The sequence below is a fragment of the Magnolia sinica genome, chromosome 18 (genome assembly GCF_029962835.1).
Source record: "Magnolia sinica isolate HGM2019 chromosome 18, MsV1, whole genome shotgun sequence".
NCBI classification, from domain to species: Eukaryota; Viridiplantae; Streptophyta; class Magnoliopsida; order Magnoliales; family Magnoliaceae; genus Magnolia; species Magnolia sinica.
In genome coordinates, this window is record NC_080590.1 from 42,854,281 (window position 1) to 42,875,466 (window position 21,186).

General features: G+C 44.0%; 1 protein-coding gene across 1 annotated transcript in view; it reads right to left on the reverse strand.

The window, feature by feature from the left end:
• The window catches only part of LOC131233156 (uncharacterized), a 40,338-nt gene extending 19,913 nt beyond the window's left edge, over positions 1 to 20,425 (reverse strand). Inside the window, exon 1 of the mRNA XM_058229768.1 lies at positions 20,002 to 20,425. Coding sequence (XP_058085751.1) covers positions 20,002 to 20,286 — 285 coding nt within the window. The 5' untranslated portion in view covers positions 20,287 to 20,425. The remainder of the gene's footprint in view (positions 1 to 20,001) is intronic.
• Between the last annotated feature and the right edge of the window lie 761 nt (positions 20,426 to 21,186).

The following is a 21,186-nucleotide window of genomic DNA, read 5'->3' on the forward strand; positions in this document are numbered from 1 at the left end:
CGACCAAAAGACGGCAAAACATCCAAAAGAAAATCTTCTTAACAGAAAAAGTGAGTGTCATCCTAAAGCAAGATGTGTCACAGAAATACAAAGATCCCGGTAGCCCAACCATCGCTTGTGTAATTGAAAATTACTGGATTGAGCATGCACTTATTAACTTAGGAGCGAGCGTAAATCTAATCTCTTACTTGGTCTACGAACAACTGGATCTAGGTGAATTTAAACTCACCCAGACTACATTATAACTTGTCGATCGCTCAGTTCATGTACCGAGAGGGATAATTGATGTTGTGTTGGTCCAGGTTGACAAATTCTACTACCCAGTAGATTTTATCGTCCTGGATACTCAACCCATCGTGAACATGAGCACTCAAATTCCCGTCATCCTTGGTCGCCCATTCCTTGCTACATCAAATGCAATCATTAATTATAGGAATGGAGTCATGAATTTATCTTTTAGAAATATGACATTGGAGCTCAATATCTTTTTCAATTGAGTAAAAAGGTAGAGGATGATAACAATGCCCACGATATTAATTTGATCGATTCTTTCATGAAAGATAAAACACTTCTGACCTTATCCTCTGACCCTCCAGAGACATGCTTGGCCCACTCCCATGATTTAGATGATGATATGATTGGGGAGATGGGTGTCATGCTTGATACTGTGCTGGTACTTGAAGTTAACTGGTGGAGGCCACAATTTGAAGAATTACCCAAACTGATGTAGTGCCTCTATTATCTAACCTCAAAGCACCGAATCTTGACCTAAAACCTTTACCCTACGATTTAAAATATGTTTATTTAGGTCAAGATGAGACATACCCAGTGGTGATTTCTTCCCACCTTGAGCAAGAACAGGAGAGTATGTTTATCTCTACTCTCATTGAGTATAAAAGAGCCCTTGGATGGTCGATTGCGGACCTCAAGGGAATCGACCCTTTGATTTGTGCTCACCGCATTCATCTTGAGGATAATGCGAAGACCTCCCGGCAACCACAACATAAATTAAATCCAAACATGAAGGAAGTGGTTAAGGCCAAGGTTCTTAAGCTATTGGATGTGGGTATCATATACCCTATATCCGATAGCCAATGGGTGACTCCAACTTAGGTGGTTCCTAAGAATTCCAGAATCACCATCGTAGCCAATGCAAACAATGAACTCGTGCCAACTAGAGTCACTACTGGTTGGAAAATGTGCACTGACTACAAGAAGTTGAATACTGTTACGAGGAAGGATCACTTTCCTTTGCCCTTCTTTGATCAAATCTTGGAAAGGTTGGCTGGTCATTCCTATTATTGTTTCCTTGACAAATATTCGAGCTATAACCAGATAGAGATAACCCTTTAATATTAAGAAAAGACCACATTTACATGTCCTTAGGGCACCTTTGCTTACTGAAGGATGTCATTCAGGCTATGTAATGCTCCCGCCACTTTTCAGTGATGTATGTTGAGTATTTTTCTGATATGATGGGGCAATATTTAGAGCTCTTCATGGACAATTTCTGTCTTTGGTCCATCCTTTAGCGAAGTTTAGAAATTTTGAAAAATGCGCTAAAGCGATGTGAGGAAAAGAACTTGGTACTAAATTGAAAAAGGTGTCACTTCATGGTTCATAATGGAATTGTCCTTAGATATATCATCTCATCTGAGGGAATTAAGTTAGATAAGGTTAAGATTGATCTTATCTCTAACCTACCTCCACCTAAGAACATACGAGACGTGCGATCCTTAAAATATGTCAGATTTTATATACGATTTATAAAGGACTTTAGTCACCTCTCTTGTCCTTTATGCAATCTGCTTCAAAAGGACGTATTATACGAGTGGACTAAGCAATGCCAAGAAGCCCTCTAAGCTTAAGGGCATGTTAACCACTACACCTATCATACAACCACCTAACTAGAACTTTCCTTTTGAAATTATGTGTGATTCATTCGACTATGCTCTTGAGGAGGTTTTAGGCTAGAGAAAATAAAAGAAACCCTACGTTATTCATTATACAAGTAAAACTCTAAATTCTGCCCAAGTGAACTACTCTACTACGGAGAAGGAACTCTTAGTCGTAGTATTCGCTTTAGACTTAGGTTCTACTTGATCGGATCCAAGGTCATCATCTATACTAATTATACGGCACTCAAGTATCTTCTTTCTAAGAATGATGTTAAACCTCGCTTGATAAGATGGATCCTCTTACTCTAGGAATTTGATTTGAAAATAAAAGATAAAAAGGGAGTAAAGAACATAGTAGCTGACCATCTTTCCCGTTTTGATCTCTCTGACTCCCTTGAGACGACATATATAAATGACATGTTTCCTAATGAACAACTGTTTAAAGTGTCCCATTCACCTTGGTTTGCTGATATTGCTAACTATCTTGCTACAGGTTTCACGCCCATACATTGGACTGCGCAAGATAAGAAAAAATTCTTCATTGAGGTACGTAAATTCTTCTGAGATGATCTGTATTTATTTAAGTATTGCCCAGACCAAATCTTAAGGAGATGTGTGCCAGACAATGAACACCAAAGTGTCATCTCCTTTTGTCATTCTCAGGCCTGTGGTGGTCACTTTTCTGCTAAAAAGACCATAGCCAAAATTCTGCAGTGCGGTTTTTACTGGCCCATTATGTTAAAGGACACTCATGAGTTTTGCAAAGCTTGTGAGCGTTGTCAGAAGTTGGGAGCATTGTCTTGTCGAAACATGAAGTCTTTAAACCCCATTCTGATCATTGAAGCATTTAATTGTTGGGGCATCGATTTCATAGGACCGTTCCTCTAATCCTTTGGGAATTTGTATATTTTGCTAGCAGTAGACTATGTCACTAAATGGGTCAAAACGATCCCGTGTCGGAATAATGATCATCAAACGGTCATTAAATTCTTAAAAGAGAACATCATTTTCCAGTTTGGAACACCTCGAGCCATCATTAGTGATGGAGGTTCACATTTCTGTAACAGGCCATTTACGAACTTAATGAAGAAATATGGCATCTCGCATAAAGTGAGCACTCCATACCACATACAAACAATTGGGCAAGCTGAGATTTCTAATAGGGAAATTAAACATATTCTGAAAAAAATGGTTAACCCTGACCGTAAGGATTGATCAATCCGCTTGACTGATGCTTTATGGGCTTACCGTACAGCCTTTAAAACTCTCATTGTAATGTCTTCCTTTAGACTTGTCTATGGGAAGGCATGTCACTTACTTATGGAGTTGGAACATAGAGCCTACTGGGCTATTAAAAATTTAAACTTCAATTTGGACAACGCTGACTCGCTGCGCAAACTTCTGTTAAATGAACTTGAAGAAATCCGGAATGACGCATACAAGAACTCGAGAATTTACAAGGACAAGATAAAGGTATTTCATGACCAACAAATCCTTCGAAAAACATTCTTAACTTGTTAAAAAGTCCTATTGTATAATTCTCAATTACATCTTTTTTCAAAAAAACTCTGATCTTGTTGGACCGGCCCTTTCACAGTCACTAAAGTTTATTCTCATGGGGCCGTCAAGATTCCGAATCCAAATAATGGTAATGCTTTCAAAGTAAATGGACATTGTTTAAAGCCATTTATTGAAACATTTGATTCAGAGGACATGGCCATAGCTCTGATTGATCTTGTTTACTAGGATTGACCTCCTAGTCTGATGGAGGTATAGTTAAGATAGTTTGCTTTCCGCTGTTTAGAAAAGTTTGCTTTATGTTGGTTTCATTCTTGTGCTAACCCATCTTCACACTGAGATCATTGGAAAAGCCTCAAAATTCCTTCTTTATGTATTATTTTTCCATCACTTCCCTTTTCTTTTCATTGCCTCTTTTGCATTACATGCTTATTTCTTTTACGTTGAGGACAATATAGATTTTAGGTTAGAGATGGGATATTAGGTAAAGTAATTAGTGTTTTTTCAGTTTTGAGTAAAAATTTTAAAATTTTCAATGTTTCAAGTTGAAATCTGTTTGGGAAGTGATGAATTGTGTATTCAAGAATACTTTGAGTATGATAAGATAGATTGAATTTTGGATTGTTAGAGTTTTATCAACTAAGTAATCTATCACCTAAGTTCTTGTGCTCAATTGATTAAGAAGAAGTTTGAATATCATGTTAATCTAAATCACAAGACACATTCAATTTGTTTTCTATAAGACATGCTAGAAGTTCTGATTGTTAGTATGTGAATCATTGATAGATGGTGAGAATCAAATCTGGAGAATTTTATCCACCATAAAAGAAGAAAAGAACCACTTAAAAAATAGGAGATCGACAAAAAAGTCATGTACGGTGAAAAAATCAGAAAAGAGCCAAAAAGAATACAAAAATAAAGAATGAATAAAAATTGACCGTCGATATAAAATCAAAAAATGGAAAAAGAAGGAGAGGGGGATAAGTTCGGAATTAGTACTTGAGTTTCAAGCCAATCTTGAAGTGATGAGAATGGCTAGCATGATGAAAAGATAGTATTTTTATGGAAAGTAAGTTGATTTTCACTGAGCAAATTGAAAAATATGATATATAGACTTATACTCTAATTTGATTAATAAAGAACTTATTTGATCGATTGCTTATGTGATTCAACTCTAGGTTTTCAAAATCTCACTTTCATATCTTAATTCTACCCAATCATACATGAGTACACAAAGGATTGTTTTCTTAAAGAGATTCTGGACATTGAGCATTGAGATTTATTTCACACATACTTTGCTCAGGACAAGCAAAATACTGGTTGGGGATTGTGTTGAGGGTCAAATATTGCATATTATCCCTCATTTATATCCTGGTTTTATGAACATGATATACTTAATGTCTTATTTTACTCATGTTTATGTTGCAAGTCCATTTAAGAGCTTGGATTGGAAAATGTGCTAAAAGCATGAATTTGATGCTCAAAGATCACCAAGGCAAGGGATGGATCTTAGGAGATTAAGATTGAAGAATTCACTTGCTAAAAATCCAAGGAAACCAAGTGATGAAGGAAGAAAATTGAAGATTTGAAGCGAAGAAAAGGAATCCTGAAAATTGTCTTGAAAATAAATTCCGGGACCAAAAAAGTCTAATTCTAGAAAAATGGCAAAATCGCATTCGATCATATCAAAGGTACTTAGATGTATCGAAGGTGGAATCGAAAATTGTAAGATTTTTAAGCCAAACTCAATGGACAGTTCTGGACTAGTTTCGTTGATATCAAAAGAACCTTGATGCATTAAAGATCATATCGAAAGACCTTCGATGCATCGAAGCTGTTACGCAGATTTTACGCAGATTGCATAAATTTGAGGCGGTTTCTAGATTCTTCCAACTTGGTGCGAAAGTTGGAGTTCCCCAACTATAAATAGGACCTCCTATGATGTTACAAAGCATCATTTAGGGTTTGAAGGAGCAAAGCACAAGGGTGGAGAGCCATCGCCAAGCATTTTTCTTCATTTCTTCCTTAGTTTTTATGTTTTCTTCTAGGGTTTTAGATCCAATCATGTCTATGGTTGGCTAAACATCTTAGCTAGGGCTAAGAGGTGAAGCTTGTAGCGTGATGGGATATTTTTATTACTTTGATTCATGTTTATGTTGAACTTTCTTTGATTCTAGTTTGATATTTAAGGAATACTTTTAATTTTTAATGATTTGTTATGACTTAAATTACAGTAGATCTGCAGTAGCTTTGAGTATCTCCTTTTCCTATTTTGAGATTATGGGATTGGTAAATCCTATTGTTTACCATTGTCTCATGGGCATGGTTTCGTGATGGAATCCCTGCAAATTATCATAATTCTCCTCTTTTGAGAATTAGGTCAAAGGAAGTTTAGATTTGATCTTAATTGCTATATCTTCCAATTGGATAGAATAGAACTCTAATTCCAATTGTGTTACTTGAATTAAGTAAGGAATCACCCTAATTGCTATAAGTGGATCCTTGGAAACCCTAGTCCCACCATTGAATTCTTAAGTTTCTAATTAAACACTTCACAATTACTTCGTTTTTATTTCCAGTTTAGATTTAGATCTTCTTCTAGTTTTGATTCTAGTTTCTTTCAGAATACACACAAGATTAGTCCCTGTGGATTCAACCTCAGTCTTACCGAGATTACTACTACATCGTGACCCTACACTTGGGGTTATGAACAAAGCGCGATGCCTCTCCCAGGCTGGCAGATTAGTTCTTGTTCAACACTTTCTCAGGAGTATCCCCGTTCATTCTATGGCAGCCACTCTCATTCCAAATCAAGTCCTAAAAATGCTGGAGTGCCATTTCGCAAACTTCCTATGTGGATGGTCTGAAGGTAAGAGGAAGCTGCATTGGAATGGCTAGAAGTTGGTCGGTTTTCCTAAAAACAGAGGAGGTTTGGGAATTAGGAAGTTGTCAGAATTCATGAAAGCCCTCAGGATGAAGCTGGGCTGGGCTGTTAAGTATAAGGAGGAAGCTAGCTTATGGAATTCATTCATGAATGCCAATTAGTACAAGCGAGACCTTTCCTCATCGGGTCCGATTAGATCATCTTTATTCGCCTCCCCACTGTGGAAGAAGATCCATGCGTTGCTACCATTGTTGGAGAGCAACATGAGTTGGCAAATTGGGCATGGAAATTGTAGCTTCTAAGTCGACAATTGGTCGGGGCTTGGCGCGCTAATTCAGTAGTCATCTTTCCAGGTTCCTGATAGTCTATTGTCTACCAAGGTCAACCAAGTTCTGGGGATGCATGGTCCTCTCTTTCCGTCCTCAGTGTATGGTTTTCTTCCCCAAACTATAATTGATTATACCTTCCAAGCTAGATTCTGCCTGCCGGGCAGCCCTAACACACGCATCTGCCTGCTCAACCCTTCAGGTGCGTTCTCGGTCAAATCAGCGTGGGATCTTAGCAGAGCGAGCAAGCCTTGTAAGAATTGGTCTAGGTGGGTTTGGTATGCAACTCTGCCCCCTAGAATCTCCCTTTTTCATCTAGAGAGTGTTGCAAAAGGTTGTTCCTGTTGATGGATTCCTGGGGCGTGGTGTAATGTTAGCCTCCAAGTGTGTTTGTTGCTCATTAGACGCATCCAAAGGCCACTCGGCTGAGACTCTGCAGCATCTTTTTATCAACAGTTCAATAGCTTCAGTGTGTTGGGTATATTTTGGTGGAATTTTTGGTATATCGAGTAACGCAAATTTATCGATTGAAGCGAATCTGGCCTCGTGGTGGAACCCCTCCCACAGGTATCATCGATCCTCCCCCCTCCTTAAGATCACCCCTTGTTTTATTCTATGGGAAATCTGGAAGTTCAGAAATTCTGCTAGATACGATGGGAAGATTTTGCAGGTGGCAGATGTCCTGGCTAAGGTGAAACGCTGGCTCTCCTTACTAGCAAATCGTACCCTAGATCTTCTATGCCCTCCGCCAAGCAAATCTACTGCGTCCGAACTGGGGATGCAACCTCAACGTGCCTCTAGAAACCTCCAACTTTGGTCGGGTGGGAGAAGCCGCAAATGGGCTGGGCCAAGCTCAATGTTGACGGTTCGGCTAGAGGTAATATGTGTCCTTCAGGCGGTGAAGGTGTCTGTAAGGGTGACAAAGGAAAATTCAACTAGGCTATGGGATAGCCTCCAACACCTATGCAGAGCTTCATGCAGTTCACAACGAGCTCTCCTTCTGCTTTAGTTTTGGCTTATCTACAATCATGGTGGAATCTAACTCAAAGCTCGTGGTGGAATTTTTAAATGGTAGCGTAAGTCCAAGCTAGAAATGGGCCTATTGGGTTGCAAGAATCCAGAGATTTCGTACTCAAGGTCAGCTGAAATTTGTCCACATCTACAGAGAAGGGAACGGGCATGCAGATGGTATGGCCCGTATAGGCAGTGACACTCAGACTGCCTCTTTAGTTCGTGAAATATCTCTTCTCTCGTGCCTTTAGATGAAGCCTTTTCCTCGATAAAGTGGGCCTGGGGGCGGTTCGGATAGGCTCTGTAAGAGAAATGGATAGTTTTGCGCAGGTCCCATAGACTTAGGCCCCCTTTTCTCCTTCCTTTCTTTTCTTGTATCCTTTCGTCCTTGCATCCCTCCCATCGTGGCTTTATGATAGGCTTTTCTCATGTCCTTTTTTTCCTGTCGAAACCCGAATGTCTATTGTTGGGGAAAATAATATGATAAGTCCGAAGACTCGGTTATTTTATGGACTAACTCTATTAAAACCAACAGTTCGGGTCAAGCAAGATAAAGCCAAAGGAGAGACTTGTTCGAATTTGTCGGAAATGAATCCCGACCGAAGTGGAGAGTCGAGAGCCTAAGGCAAGTATAGGGCACATCAAGTTGACTTTACTAACGAGGCAGCAATGTCTAAAGAGACCTATTAAAGGTCTCAAATCAGAAAGCCACCTGACCGATTATAAAAACAACCCATGTATGGTTGGTTGCAGTATCGGCTATCAGATAGAAGGAAAACATCGGTCCTAAACCGACCCAATTTTGTCCGATAATAGGCAAAAAGTCTCCTATGTAAGTCAGCCGAGATTACGAATCTATTGAGGCTGAGCCAAGTAAAGGAGAGACGGTGTAATCTTAAACACCGTCCCGAGAATCTTGTAGAAGGATCCCCGGTCCCGGAAATCTCGGGATCGGGAAGTATCCGTAAACAAAACACCATCTAAATTAAATCTCCAAAATATCGGGAAAGAATCCCCATACGGCAGGATCCTCCTTCTCTTATAAATAGGAGCGACTCCAAAGATGAAAGGTATGCAAAAAACCTCTCTCCCGAACTCCCTCAATATAATACGACCTAGATTCCTGGCCTGACTTTGGCATCGGAGGGTCCCCTGCTCTAGCCAGGGTCTCTTTTGTCTTCTTCCTGTGCAAGCACTCGACAGTCAGAAGGAGGGATGACCAGATTTTTGCATCAACAGTTTAGTGACGTCTGTGGGAATTGATATAAAAAGTCATTTCCTACGCTCTATTCGGAGGTTGAAAAACGTGCTTTAATGGTGGTTACTAGGAGAATGGTCCCAGAAGATCCGAATGAGGCAGCCGCCGTTGAGCCATCGGATGCAAACGCTGTTCAAGGGACTCAAGGTCAGTATTCCGCTGCTCGACCAGTGACCTCTGTGGGGACGAGGAACACTCAGCGGAATCGAGGTAATGGGCGACTGGATAAAGAGGTACAGGAACTCAGATCCGACATCAACGTCATGAAACAGCTGTTGGAACAAATACACCGTCAGCAAGTTTCGTCGGGTATTCAGACGACTAATGCCCCACAGCAAGTTGTTGATCCCGAGCCTGATGCCACGCAACCAACAATCCCCTAGAAAAGTCAGCCCCAAGGTCCGTCCGAGCCGGCTCCCACTCATTCCGCTACTGCCGTTCTGCCTCCCACTAACCTCCGACACGAAATCAATCGGTGGAGGCGAAGTCGGCCTTCGATCAAGGGAATGGCCGAAAGTAACGAACCTTGGAAAGCTGACCTTCAAGATTTCAAGAGGGAGGTACAGGAGGAAATCGAAGACGTGAAGCAGGGTCGGGATTTTCGTCAGAATCGGCCCGAAACAAAAGCGTCCCCGTTTATGGAGGAAGTAATGCAGGCCTGACTACCGGAACATTTCCGTCTTCCGCAAATTACGCCTTTCATGGGTAAAACTGACCCAACTGAGCACATCGAATGCTTCCGAACGTACATGGAACTACATGATGCCTTGAATGCTGTGATGTGCCAAGCCTTCTCCCTCACCTTAGCCGATGTAGCCCGACTTTGGTTCAAACAACTGAAACCAAAATCCATCCGAACCTTTACAGAACTTAGTGACGCCTTCCTTACCAATTTTATTGGCAGGAAGAAGAAGTTGAAACCTCTAGCACATCTGAACAACATAGTCCAGAAGGAGGGAGAATTGTTGAAAGATTATATCAAACGATTCAACTTCGAATCGTTTCAAGTTCAGAAACATTCGGAGGAGACAGCACTCAACTTCATCATGCAAGGTGTAAGGGATAAGCCGTTTTTGGCATCCTTAGACAAGAATCCACCCGAAACTTTGGCGGAGCTCATGACTCGGTCAGACAAATACACTGACGCTGAAGAAACGCGAAACTTGCACGAGGCCGTCCAGAACTCAAAAACCACGGCCAAAGGGTCTGCCAAAAACGAGGTTGACTCGGCTGGAGGGAAAAAGCGCAAGGACGATCGAGCGCGCGATGAACGCAAGCCAGGCAAGCGACCCGACCGAATGTTTTCTACATACACCCCGCTTAACAAACCTAGAGAACAGGTGTTGGTGGAAATCAAAACTGAAGGATTTGTAAGTTGGCCGAATAAGCTTCGAAGTAATCCAAACTGGCGGAATAAGGACAAGTATTGTCACTATCATCGCGATCACGGTTATAGTACAAGTGATTGCTATCACTTGAGGGAGGAGATCGAAAGGCTTATCCGAGAAGGCCGGCTTAAAGAACATGTCGAGAGAACAGGAACAACGGAAGAACAACCGAGCGACAACCGATCTACGGAAGAAATCCGGACGATAGTCGGAGGACCCCTGTGCAGAGGCGACTCAAATAATGCCCGAAAAAACCACGCCAGAAGCCTCAGTCGACCTGAGTCCGAAATTCTGATCATAGCTTGGCCTTCAAAAGAAAAGAAGAAGAAAAAGTTACTATATCTCGTTCACTGATGAAGATGCCCGAGGGATCCATCATCCACATGACGATACATTGGTCGTTACTCTGACCATTGCAAACTGAAGGGTGCTCCACATTCTCGTCGACACAGGGTCATCAGCTGACGTGTTGTTCACTCAAGCCTTCGATAGGATGGGTGTTAAACGATCGGCGTTACGACCGGTTCGTACCCCGTTGGTCGGATTCTCGAGGGGACAGATACTCTCGGAGGGGATCATTTTACTACCGCTCACAGCCGGGAATCATCCGCACTAAGCGACAATAATAGTTAATTTCCTGATAGTCGACCAATCGTCCATGTACAACACTATACTCGGTCGACCCTCTCTGAGTATCCTCCAGGCCGTCGTATCTACGTACCACCTCTCCATGAAATTCTCGACTGAGTCGAGAGTAAGAGTCCTCAAAGGAGATCAGCAGGACGCAAGACGTTGCTACATGACAGCTGTAAAGAGACCCACCGAGAAAGCTCTAGGCGAAGTATCAATGATCGAGTCGCTAGACCCCCGGGTCAAGACGCATGAACGAGGGCAGCCAGTTGAAGATCATGTCTCGGTACCCTTGGTCGAGACAGATGAGTGCAAAACAGTGCAGGTTGGCTCGTCTCTGCGACCACCCTTAAGAGATAATTTGATAGCCCTGCTCCAACGATATGCTAACGTATTTGCTTGGAGTCATGAAGATATACGAGGAATCGACTTGTCAGTGATCACCCACCGACTCAATGTCGATCCAACCTACCGGCCAATCCGACAAAAGTGATGACCTCTCGGCTCTAAAAGGTACGCTGTCATAGAAGAAGAGGTTAGCAAGCTCCTCAAGGTAAAATTCATATAAGAGATATACTATCCGGAATGGGTAGCAAATGTCGTACTAGTGAAGAAAGCTAACGGGAAGTGGCGAGTCTGTATCGACTATATCGACCTAAATAAAGTCTGCCCGAAGGATAGTTTCCTCTTCCAAGGATAGACCAATTGGTAGACAATACCGTGGGGTATGAACTTCTTAGCTTTATGGATGCATATTCAGGGTATAATCAAATTGTAATGCATCAGTTCGATAAATCAAAAATAACCTTTGTCACTGACAAAGGTCTTTATTGTTACCGTGCGATGCCGTTTTGTTTGAAAAATGCTAGTGCGACTTATCAGAGATTGGTGAACAAGATCTTTGCTCGGCTGATCGGCCGAACGATGGAAGTGTACATCAACGACATGCTCATCAAAAGTATATGCGCGATTGACCACATAGCCGACCTAGAAGAAATGTTCCTCATCTTACATAAGTTCCAAATGAAACTGAACCCGAGCAAGTGCGCCTTTGGCGTAAGCTCAAGAAAGTTCCTCGATTTCTTGGTCAGTCAGCGAGGGATAGAAGCTAACCCGAAAAAGATAAAAGCCCTACTTGACTTAGAGTCTCCAAAATGATTAAAGATATACAAAGACTGACTGGACGGGTAGCAGCACTTAATCACTTCCTGTCCAAAGCCACGGATAAATGTCTCCCGTTCTTCAGACAATTGAAGGGACGACAAACGTTAAATTGGACGGAAGAGTGCGAAGCAGCGTTTCAGCAGTTAAAGTCTTATCTCGGATCTCCCCTAATCTTATCGAAACTCGAGCCAGGAGAAACTCTGTTGCTATACCTAGCGGTGTCCAAGGCAGCAGTTAGCTCGGCCCTGATACATGAGCACGAAGGAAAGCAGCTGCCTATTTACTACGTCAGTAAAGCACTATTACCGGCAGAGACGAGATACCCACTCTTGGAAAAGGTGGCCCTAGTTCTAGTAGTCTCCTCACACAGACTTCGACCATATTTTCAAGCCCATACCATCATCGTAATGACCGATCTCCCACTGCGTCAGATTCTACAGAAACCGGTGCACCCGGCCGACTTACGAAATGGGCGATCGAACTCAGTGAATTCGACATTTAATATAAGCCGAGAGTAGAAATCAAAGGGCAAGCTGTTGCCAACTTTATTGCTGAAGTAACACCACAGGCCAACCCGATGAATGGGCATACTGCCGAGCCCATTGAAGAATTAACTATTGCTTCTCCTATATCATCGCCCAACCCGATACCCTGAAAGTTGTATGTCAACGGTTCCTCCAACTCTAAGGCAAGCGGGGCAGGAGTTGTTCTGAAAACTCCAGATCAAACCTACATGCAATATGCCTTAAGACTCGGATTTCAAGCATCGAACAATACAGCAGAATATGAAGCGTTGTTGCTCGGCTTCGACTCGTGGCCAGCTTGGGTGTTAGGCATCTAAATATTTTCAGCGATTCTCAACTGGTTGTTAACCAAGTTACCGGTACATATCAAACACGAAAAGAACAATTAAAAGCGTATATGGAGAAAGTGAAAGAACTGATCAAAGGCTTTTAATGTTGTATCGTTACTCAGATCCCTCGGACAGAGAATGTCAAAGCCAACTTGTTAGCAAAACTCGCCTCCGCCGATGAAGACAATATACCCAGGTCTGTTCCGGTAGAGTACGTCGCTAAGCCGAGTATCGAGGAACCAGTTAGCTCGATCGTACATACGATCGACTCGGAACCTTCTTGGATTGATCCGATCATCCGATATCTTAATAAGGGTGAGTTGTCTGAAGACCGCGACGAGGCCCGACGATTAAAGGTCTAAGCCTCCCGTTATACCATACTCAACGGGACGTTATACAAGAAAGGTTATTATACTCCACTGCTGCGATGTCTAAACCCCAGCGAAGCAGACTATGTACTACGAAAACTCCACGAAGGGATCTGCGAAAACCATTTAGGAGGACGGTCACTCGCGCATAAGGCATTGCGTCAGGGATACTACTGGCTGACCATCCAACACGACGCTCGTAAGCTCATTCAGAAATACGACAGATGTCAGAGATTCGCATTTTTCCCGAGACGACCTCCAAAAGCACTGACACCTATGACCGGTCCTTGGCCCTTCGCACAATGGGGACTCAACATCATAGGGTCACTCCCCGTGGGAAGAAGCCAGACCAAGTTCGCTGTCATGGCTGTGGATTACTTCACGAAATGGGCCGAGGCTGAGCCATTGGCAAAAATAACCGAATAGAAGATCCTTGATTTCGTGTGGAAGAACATTGTCTGTCGATTCGGAATACCTCGGACTATTGTTACCGACAACGGAAAGCAGTTCGACAATAATAGCTTTCGTGAAATGTGTGGCAACCTCGGGATCAGAAACGTGTACTCATCGCCCCACCATCCTCAGACGAACGGGCAGGTTGAGGCAGTCAACAAGATCATCAAACACCACCTCCGGACCAAGCTCGACCGAGCCAAGGGAACGTGGGCTGAAGAACTCCCGAAAATATTGTGGGCATATCGAACTACAGGACGAACTACTACGGGTAAAACTCCTTTCTCCCTTGCTTATGGCTTGGAAGCCGTCACCCCGGTCGAGATCGGGTTGCCTTCAGCCCGAGTCAGTTCGTTTAACAAAGAGGATAATGAACAACTCCTAGCACTCGAACTCAATCTTATGGACGAATGAAGAGAAAGAACTCAGTAACTTATGAGAGCTTGGCAACAGCAGGTTACTCAGTTCTATAACGCCCAAGTCAAGGTCAGACGTTTTCGAGTGGGAGACATGGTTCTCCGAAAGACATTCCTTAATACTAAGGAAGTCGGCTTAGGAACACTGGGATCGAACTGGGAAGGGCCCTATATTGTCTCAGCCACCATTCAACCAGGGACATATCAGTTGGAAGATCTAACCGGACGACAACTATCTCACCAGTGGAACACCAAGCATCTGAAAACCTATTACCCCTAAAGCAATGAAAGAGACTCGAGAAAAACAGGCATGTAAACTGAGTCAAAAATGAATAAAATGAAACTGATCATATTCATTTATCAGTATGTTACATCGAGTTACATCTTACTTCGGCAATACATTATCAAACTAGAAAGGGGCAAAAGAAAGATCGGCCACAACGTGCAAATGTCTTCTTCGGTTAACGCTATTCTCGAGCTTGCCCAGAGCCGGTGTTAGTGCCACAAATGGAGCTGATGATGGTACCAAAAACTGAGTTCCCAGCGGAGCTGGTGTTAATGCGAAAAATGGAGCCGATGATGATACCAAAAGCCGATGATGGTACCAAAAACCGAGCTCCGGGGCTCTCAAGGGTCATTCGGAATGACCTCTGAAGGCTGAGTCGCTTCAGGCTCTACCCCGGTACCACCCGCAACATTGTTAGGCTCAGCCACTTTAGTCGCCGGATCCTTGAGAGGCCCATCCTCAAATTTTGAAAGGTCAAGGTCGGGAAAAAATTGCTTCACCACTTGGATGCAAGGTTGGTACCCGCTCACGTATAGGCGATCTCTCGTCCTCAAACTCCGGAGATTCAAGGAAGTCTTTTACGGCCTTCTCTCCCGCCTCTTTTTTTGCCACCTCGAGCGCCGTTTTTGTATCGGTCTTCAGCCGGTTTAGCTTATCCTCGGAGGTGTCATGAGCCAGGCGAAGTTGCCGACTCTCATCAGCAGCCTCTTTCAGCAGCTGAGCCATCCGAGCACATTCAGCTTTAGCGTCTTCAGTCGCCTTTCGAGCCAAGCTCAACTCGCCAGTTAAGCGGCCGACCCTAGTCGAGGCGATCTCAAATTGGGCTTCTGCCTCTGTTGCTCGTCTCTGAGCCGCTTTGATGTCCGCCACATTTTTCTAAGCCTTCTCAGCCTCGGTCAGGTCTACGCTGGCTCTCAGTAGGAAAGGAGCGAGCTGCACAATAAAAAAAATATTACTAAGTCCGATTAAAGCTGAAAGAGACAGAACTAGAGAATAAAATTTGAAACCCCACCTGGAGCAAGACCTTTGCAACATGGGAGAGTATCCGACTCCCAAGAGCTTCGAAGATGGAAGCGAATTCCCTTTCGCTCCCGGCAGAAACAGCCCAAGGCACCATATCTGCCACGGCCCGACGGAAGGAGGATTGCTCCTGCGGAGCCGACTCCTCCCTTGAACTCTCCCCTCTCTGCTCCTCTCTTCGCCCCGAGACTCGTTCGGCGACCTGTGCTGGCTCGAGAGTCGCTCGGGACTCGACAGGAACGTCCTCCGCCCTCTCTTCGGGGTCAGAAAGATCGACGACGGGCGGGACGGCCGAGGTAGTGGCGACTGGGGAAAAAGGCTCCGCATCCAAGGGAGCAGTCTTAGCCTTCTTCAGGGGCCGAGGCTCCGATAGAAGGACTGACCTAGGGGGAGCCTTTAACTTCGACGACCTCAGGAGGGGTCGAGCTTCGGCCATTTCTGTGTCAGATAAAATGCGGAATCAGAAAAATTCAAGAAGAATGTGCCTGAGTAATTCAGAGTTACCTGTTACAGACGAGTCCAGGCCCGAGAGAAGAAGACGCTCCGGCTGTAAGAGGAACTTCTAAGACCTGTCTTCCGGGCTCAACGTCCATAGGTCTCTGATCCGAGCTAATGCGTTGGCTGCTAGCTTCGGCTTTCTCTTGGAGATTTCTGCAGAAGACGTTCAGTTAGACTTAAGAGGAGTTTAGCAAAACAAGATGAGAAAAAAGGCGAGCCAAGTCACCTGCTTTAGAGAACACCCGGGGAACGAGGGATTCGAACAGCCCAGGCTCGGCAGTTTCTCAGCGACCACATGCCCAGAACCACCTCTCTCTCCAGTGCTTGTTAGAGGTAGGAGGGTCAGTTATCAAAGAACCACCCTTGTTTCGCCAAGCACTCAAAAAATACCAACCGGGCTGTGAAGTATTCGGCCGAAATTGGTATAGATAGAGGAATTCGTCTACAGTCAGTGGGGGCTATTCAGCCTCAGCCCACAACACTTTACATCCAAACAAGTTCCTCCACCAATTCGGGACTATCTGCCCGGGAGCAATTCTGAGCCGAGAAAGAAAATTTCGAACAATAGGTTGTAAGGGTAAACGCAAGCCACATTGCATGGCGACTTGAAAAATTGCGACCATCCCAGGAGGGGGATGGTCGGGCAATTCATTCGGAAGTGAAAGTTGAAGAATTACTGAGTCAGAGACATGATACCCTATTCGAATCCTATTTAAGTCCATCTCAGTCAAAACTGAGGGAACTGGCCCCTTTTGTTTATCTTCGACCTCCTCACTCTCGGCAGCTTCTCCTTCTTCAGCTTCCAACTCAGCAAATTGAGCCGATCTCCGTAGGGGGACTGACTCAGCGGTTCCCCAAAACTCGACCCCCATCGGTCTCCTAGGAAGAGCCGACTCAGAGGTTCCTAATTCTTCCTCCTCTTCCTCTAAGTCATCCCTTGGGAAAAAAAGGGGGTGGGCCTGCCTGGGGCATGTCTTAAGACAGAGGGCCCCTCCGGGGCAGGGCGTTCCGCCGAAGTCCTACTGGATGTCCTAACGGTAAGCTGAAAAGCCTCATTAGCACTCATCGCCATCTCCGCCAGTAAGGAAGGCGATTCCGAAACATTCCAAAAATGCTCCGTTTCGCCCTCATCACCAGAAATCTCCTCCTGGGGATTTGAAGGATGCATAGTCACTGAACGTCGAAAAGAAAAAGGGAGAAAAATAAGACTCACCGGAAAGACGATAAACACATAGTTAAGAAGGGAAGAAGGCAAGGACGGAGAAGAATGGCAGACCGCAAACACAGCTGAGAAGAGAGAAAGGAGAATGGGAGAGGAAAATGAATTGGGCAGACGAAAATGCGAAAGTCGATCCCGCTCCTCCTTTTATAGTCGAGCCACGTGACAGCAGCATTTAAGGAGGAGTCAAATCGACGCCTATTTCGACTCCCCCGCCCGACGCATGGCGCACGCCGACTGACGCAAGTAACATCTCCGCCATGTGTCTGGCGCTCATAAGCGGACGAAACGACTTGACGGTTGTTCGCTCATGCAACCTCGAGTAATGATCCGTCGCACGTCAAGAACGACACAAGAAACAATAAATACCTCATCATAACCTCGATCTGCAATACAATACTCCTTGGTGCCGATATAACTGACACAAGGAGTATGGGGAAAATAATATGATAAGTCCGGAGACTCGGTTATTTTATGGACTAACTCTATTAAAACCGACTGAAAGATCCAAGCCAACAGTTTGGGTCGAGCAAGACAAAGCCAAAGGAGAGACTTATTCGAATTTGTCGGAAATGAATCCCGACCGAAGTGGAGAGTCGAGAGCCTAAGGCACATCAAGTTGACTCTATTAACGAGGCAGAAATGTCTAAAGAGACCTATTAAAGGTCCCAAATCATAAAGCCACCTGACCGATTATAAAAACAACCCATGTATGGTTGGTTGCAGTATCGGCTATCGAATAGAAGGAAAACATTGGTCTTGAACCGACCTAGTTTTGTCCGATAATAGGCAAAAAGTCTCCTATGTAAGCCAGCCGAGATTACGAATCTATTGAGGCTGAGCCAAGCAAAGGAGAGACGGTGTAATCTTAAACACCGCCTCGAGAATCTTGTAGAAAGATCCCCGGTCCCGGAAATCTCGGGATTGGGAAGTATCCGTAAACAAAACACTATCTAAATCAAATCTCCAAAATATCGGGAAAGAATCCCCATACGACGGGATCCTCCTTCTCTTATAAATAGGAGCGACTCCAAGGATGAAAGGTACACAAAAAAACCTCTCTCCCGAACTCCCTCAATATAATACGACCTAGATTCCTGGCCTGACTTTGGCATCGGAGGGTCCGCTGCTCTAGCCAAGGTCTCCTTTATCTTCTTCCTATGCAGGCACTCGACGGCCAGAAGGAGGGACAACCAGATTTTTGCATCAACATATATAACGTGGTTTATTTTTGGATGTGGGTCCTGAGGTACTTTCTGTGTGGATGTATAAGGGCGCTGCTGGTTGTATATTGGGGGTTTTTTCTTGTGGTCTGAATTGTCAGTTGGACTTGCTGTAGTTGATTTGGCCGATTGTTAAAACAGAGCAGGTAAGCTTGGCTGGTTGCTTCGGTAGAGCTGCTTTTCTGGTAGTTGGAGGGAGTTGCTGTTTTCGTGCAGGTGAAAATTGTTGTTTGGGAGATCGGGGTGTTTGGTAGTCGAAGCTCAGGCGGTTGTGTGCGTAGAGAGAGGCGTTTTGGGGTGGTAGTTGCGGGCTGTCTGCTTTCCTGTTCTCGCTGGTGTAGGGGAACATGGGTCTGGTACCTATAGTGGTGGCGCTGCGCTCGGTCTGAGTGGATGTCATTGTTTTTTTCTGCCAGGGTATCTTCATCTTCCTATGCTTTTGAATGTTCCCAGATCAGGGGAGGTTCCGGGAGCTGTCTCCTTGCAGTCAGGAGAGGCCGGTTTGTTTTGCTTTCCTTTTTGTGGTTAATGTTTAGGTGATATGTTGGGTGATCATGCCCGATGTTTTTGTGGTGCCCCCCTATGGTTATGGCTGTATATCCTCTGTTCATACTATCAATGATATAGGGGTGTGACCCCACCTTAAAAAAAAAAAAGTATAACTCATGAAGAATCTCACTCTTTTATTATCATCTTATCATCATAAATATTCTACCGGTGGCTAAGTAGGAGACCAATCTTCTCCAATTTAATTATATACCACCAAGTTTTACGTATTTAACTATTTTGGTACTCGGGTCAAAGTTTGAATCGGCCGCTGTATTGACTTTGGTACGCCTCCACACACACGGCACATGACAGAAAAGCCGAGTGCCAACGAAATGGAGATCCAAATAATTTATGACAAAAAGATGACCACTCTTTCCCCGTTCCAAGACTCGCTAAGATATTCTTCAGCCATTTGATCGATGGCCAATAAAATGAACGGCCTAGATTGTTCGTAACAAAAAACCATGTAATTCTTGGATCTAAACTGTCCACCTTGCAGGCCTCACCTCCACCTCCCCAAATGTTTTAATTCCTCAAGAGTCACTCTGATCTTATGATCCCGTCATCCGATCCATAGCCAACAAAATATATAGTCCAAATCATTTGTGAAAGAAAAAAAATGTCTCTGATCAATGGAAATGGATCATCCGTCATGGTGGCCCCACCTCTGATCGCCGTTTCCTCTCAAGAATCACTTCGATCCAAACATCATAACCATCCAAGCAGTGCCAATAAAATAGCTAGCGGACCCAAATCTTTATGACAAGATGCATTATTCATGGATCTAGACCTTTGTTAGCCCACCTATGATTATGAATCAAAGGCAAGGCCACATGTAGTTGGACTGTCCATCATGTGGGCCCACAGTTGTTCGACTAGCAATATGTGTGTGTGTGTGTGTGTGTGTGTGTGAGAGAGAGAGAGAGAGAGAGAGAGAGAGAGAGAGAGATTTCACAGGAGTACTAGATCATGTTTTGGAAAGACTTCTCTAAGAAATTACTTACCAAACAACAATTTAACGGATAAGAAGAATCATCACCTGCTGATGGCCCAGTACTTGGAGAAGGCCAACGAGATCGCCCACGAGATGGAAGATGGAGTAGGAGGTCGGATCGGTAGGCGACTCAGTGTCTCCGTAGCCTCTCATATCAGGTGCCACCACATGGTAACCATGTTTGGCCAATTCAGCTATTTGATTCTTCCAAGAGGCCCACAGCCCCGGAAATCCATGGATGAGAAGAACCAAAGGTCCACTCCCTTGCTCTGCCACGTGCATGTCGATGCCGTTCGTTCGAACCACTCGGTGAGTCAGCTCATTCGCCATCTCTCACAAGTTCAATTCTTTCTTTCTTCCCTTTCTTTTGCCCTCTTTTGGTCCATGCCGGCTTTTCATTTATGTATGGCCAGTCATATGATACTCGGGCTGCTTACGACGATTGATACGCAGTCACTCAGAAATTCGACAAGTATCATATATTAACTCAAATAAAACCGACTGGATTGTGCGGCCCACTGTTATCTCCAAGTCCCGATACTCGGATTACATATGCACATGTGGCCTGCCGATGATCAGATCGATCTGTTGTTTTTTTTTTCTTTCTTTCTTTAATTTGTAAATATGGCATGTCAACGGTGGGGATTGCCTGATGAGCGTATTAGATATTGATTTCCACGTGCAAGGCAACTTCTCGTGGTTCTTAGTCCTCGGTCAATCGCGCAGTGCGTCAAGAGTGACGATTGGTAGATAAACACCAAAGTGATGACTCTCTACCGTGCATCATCAAAGCCTTTCGCAGGAAGTTCCTGCGCAAGATTCTGTGTGGGGCCCACTACGATGTTTTTGAGAAAGTCACTCCGTTCATCCGTTTTACGAGTTCATTTCAGGACATTTGACCAAAAATGAGGATGATCAAAAACTCAAGTGAGCCACACGAGAGGAAATAGTGGGGATTTAGTGACCACCGTTGAAACATTTATATGGCTACAAAAGTTTTGTATCAGTTTAATTTCTTGGCTTTTTCACTTAATCTCAGTGAAAATGACCTTATAAACGGTTTGGATGGAATATAAACATCAAGGTGGATCCTGGGAAGGTTTCAACGGTAGGAATTCCTTTCCCCACTGTTTCATCTGGTATGGCCCACTTGAGTTTTGGATCCTAATCATTTTCGGTCTCATGTCCTAAAATGAGCTCAAAAAACGGATGGACGGGTTAGATTTCTCA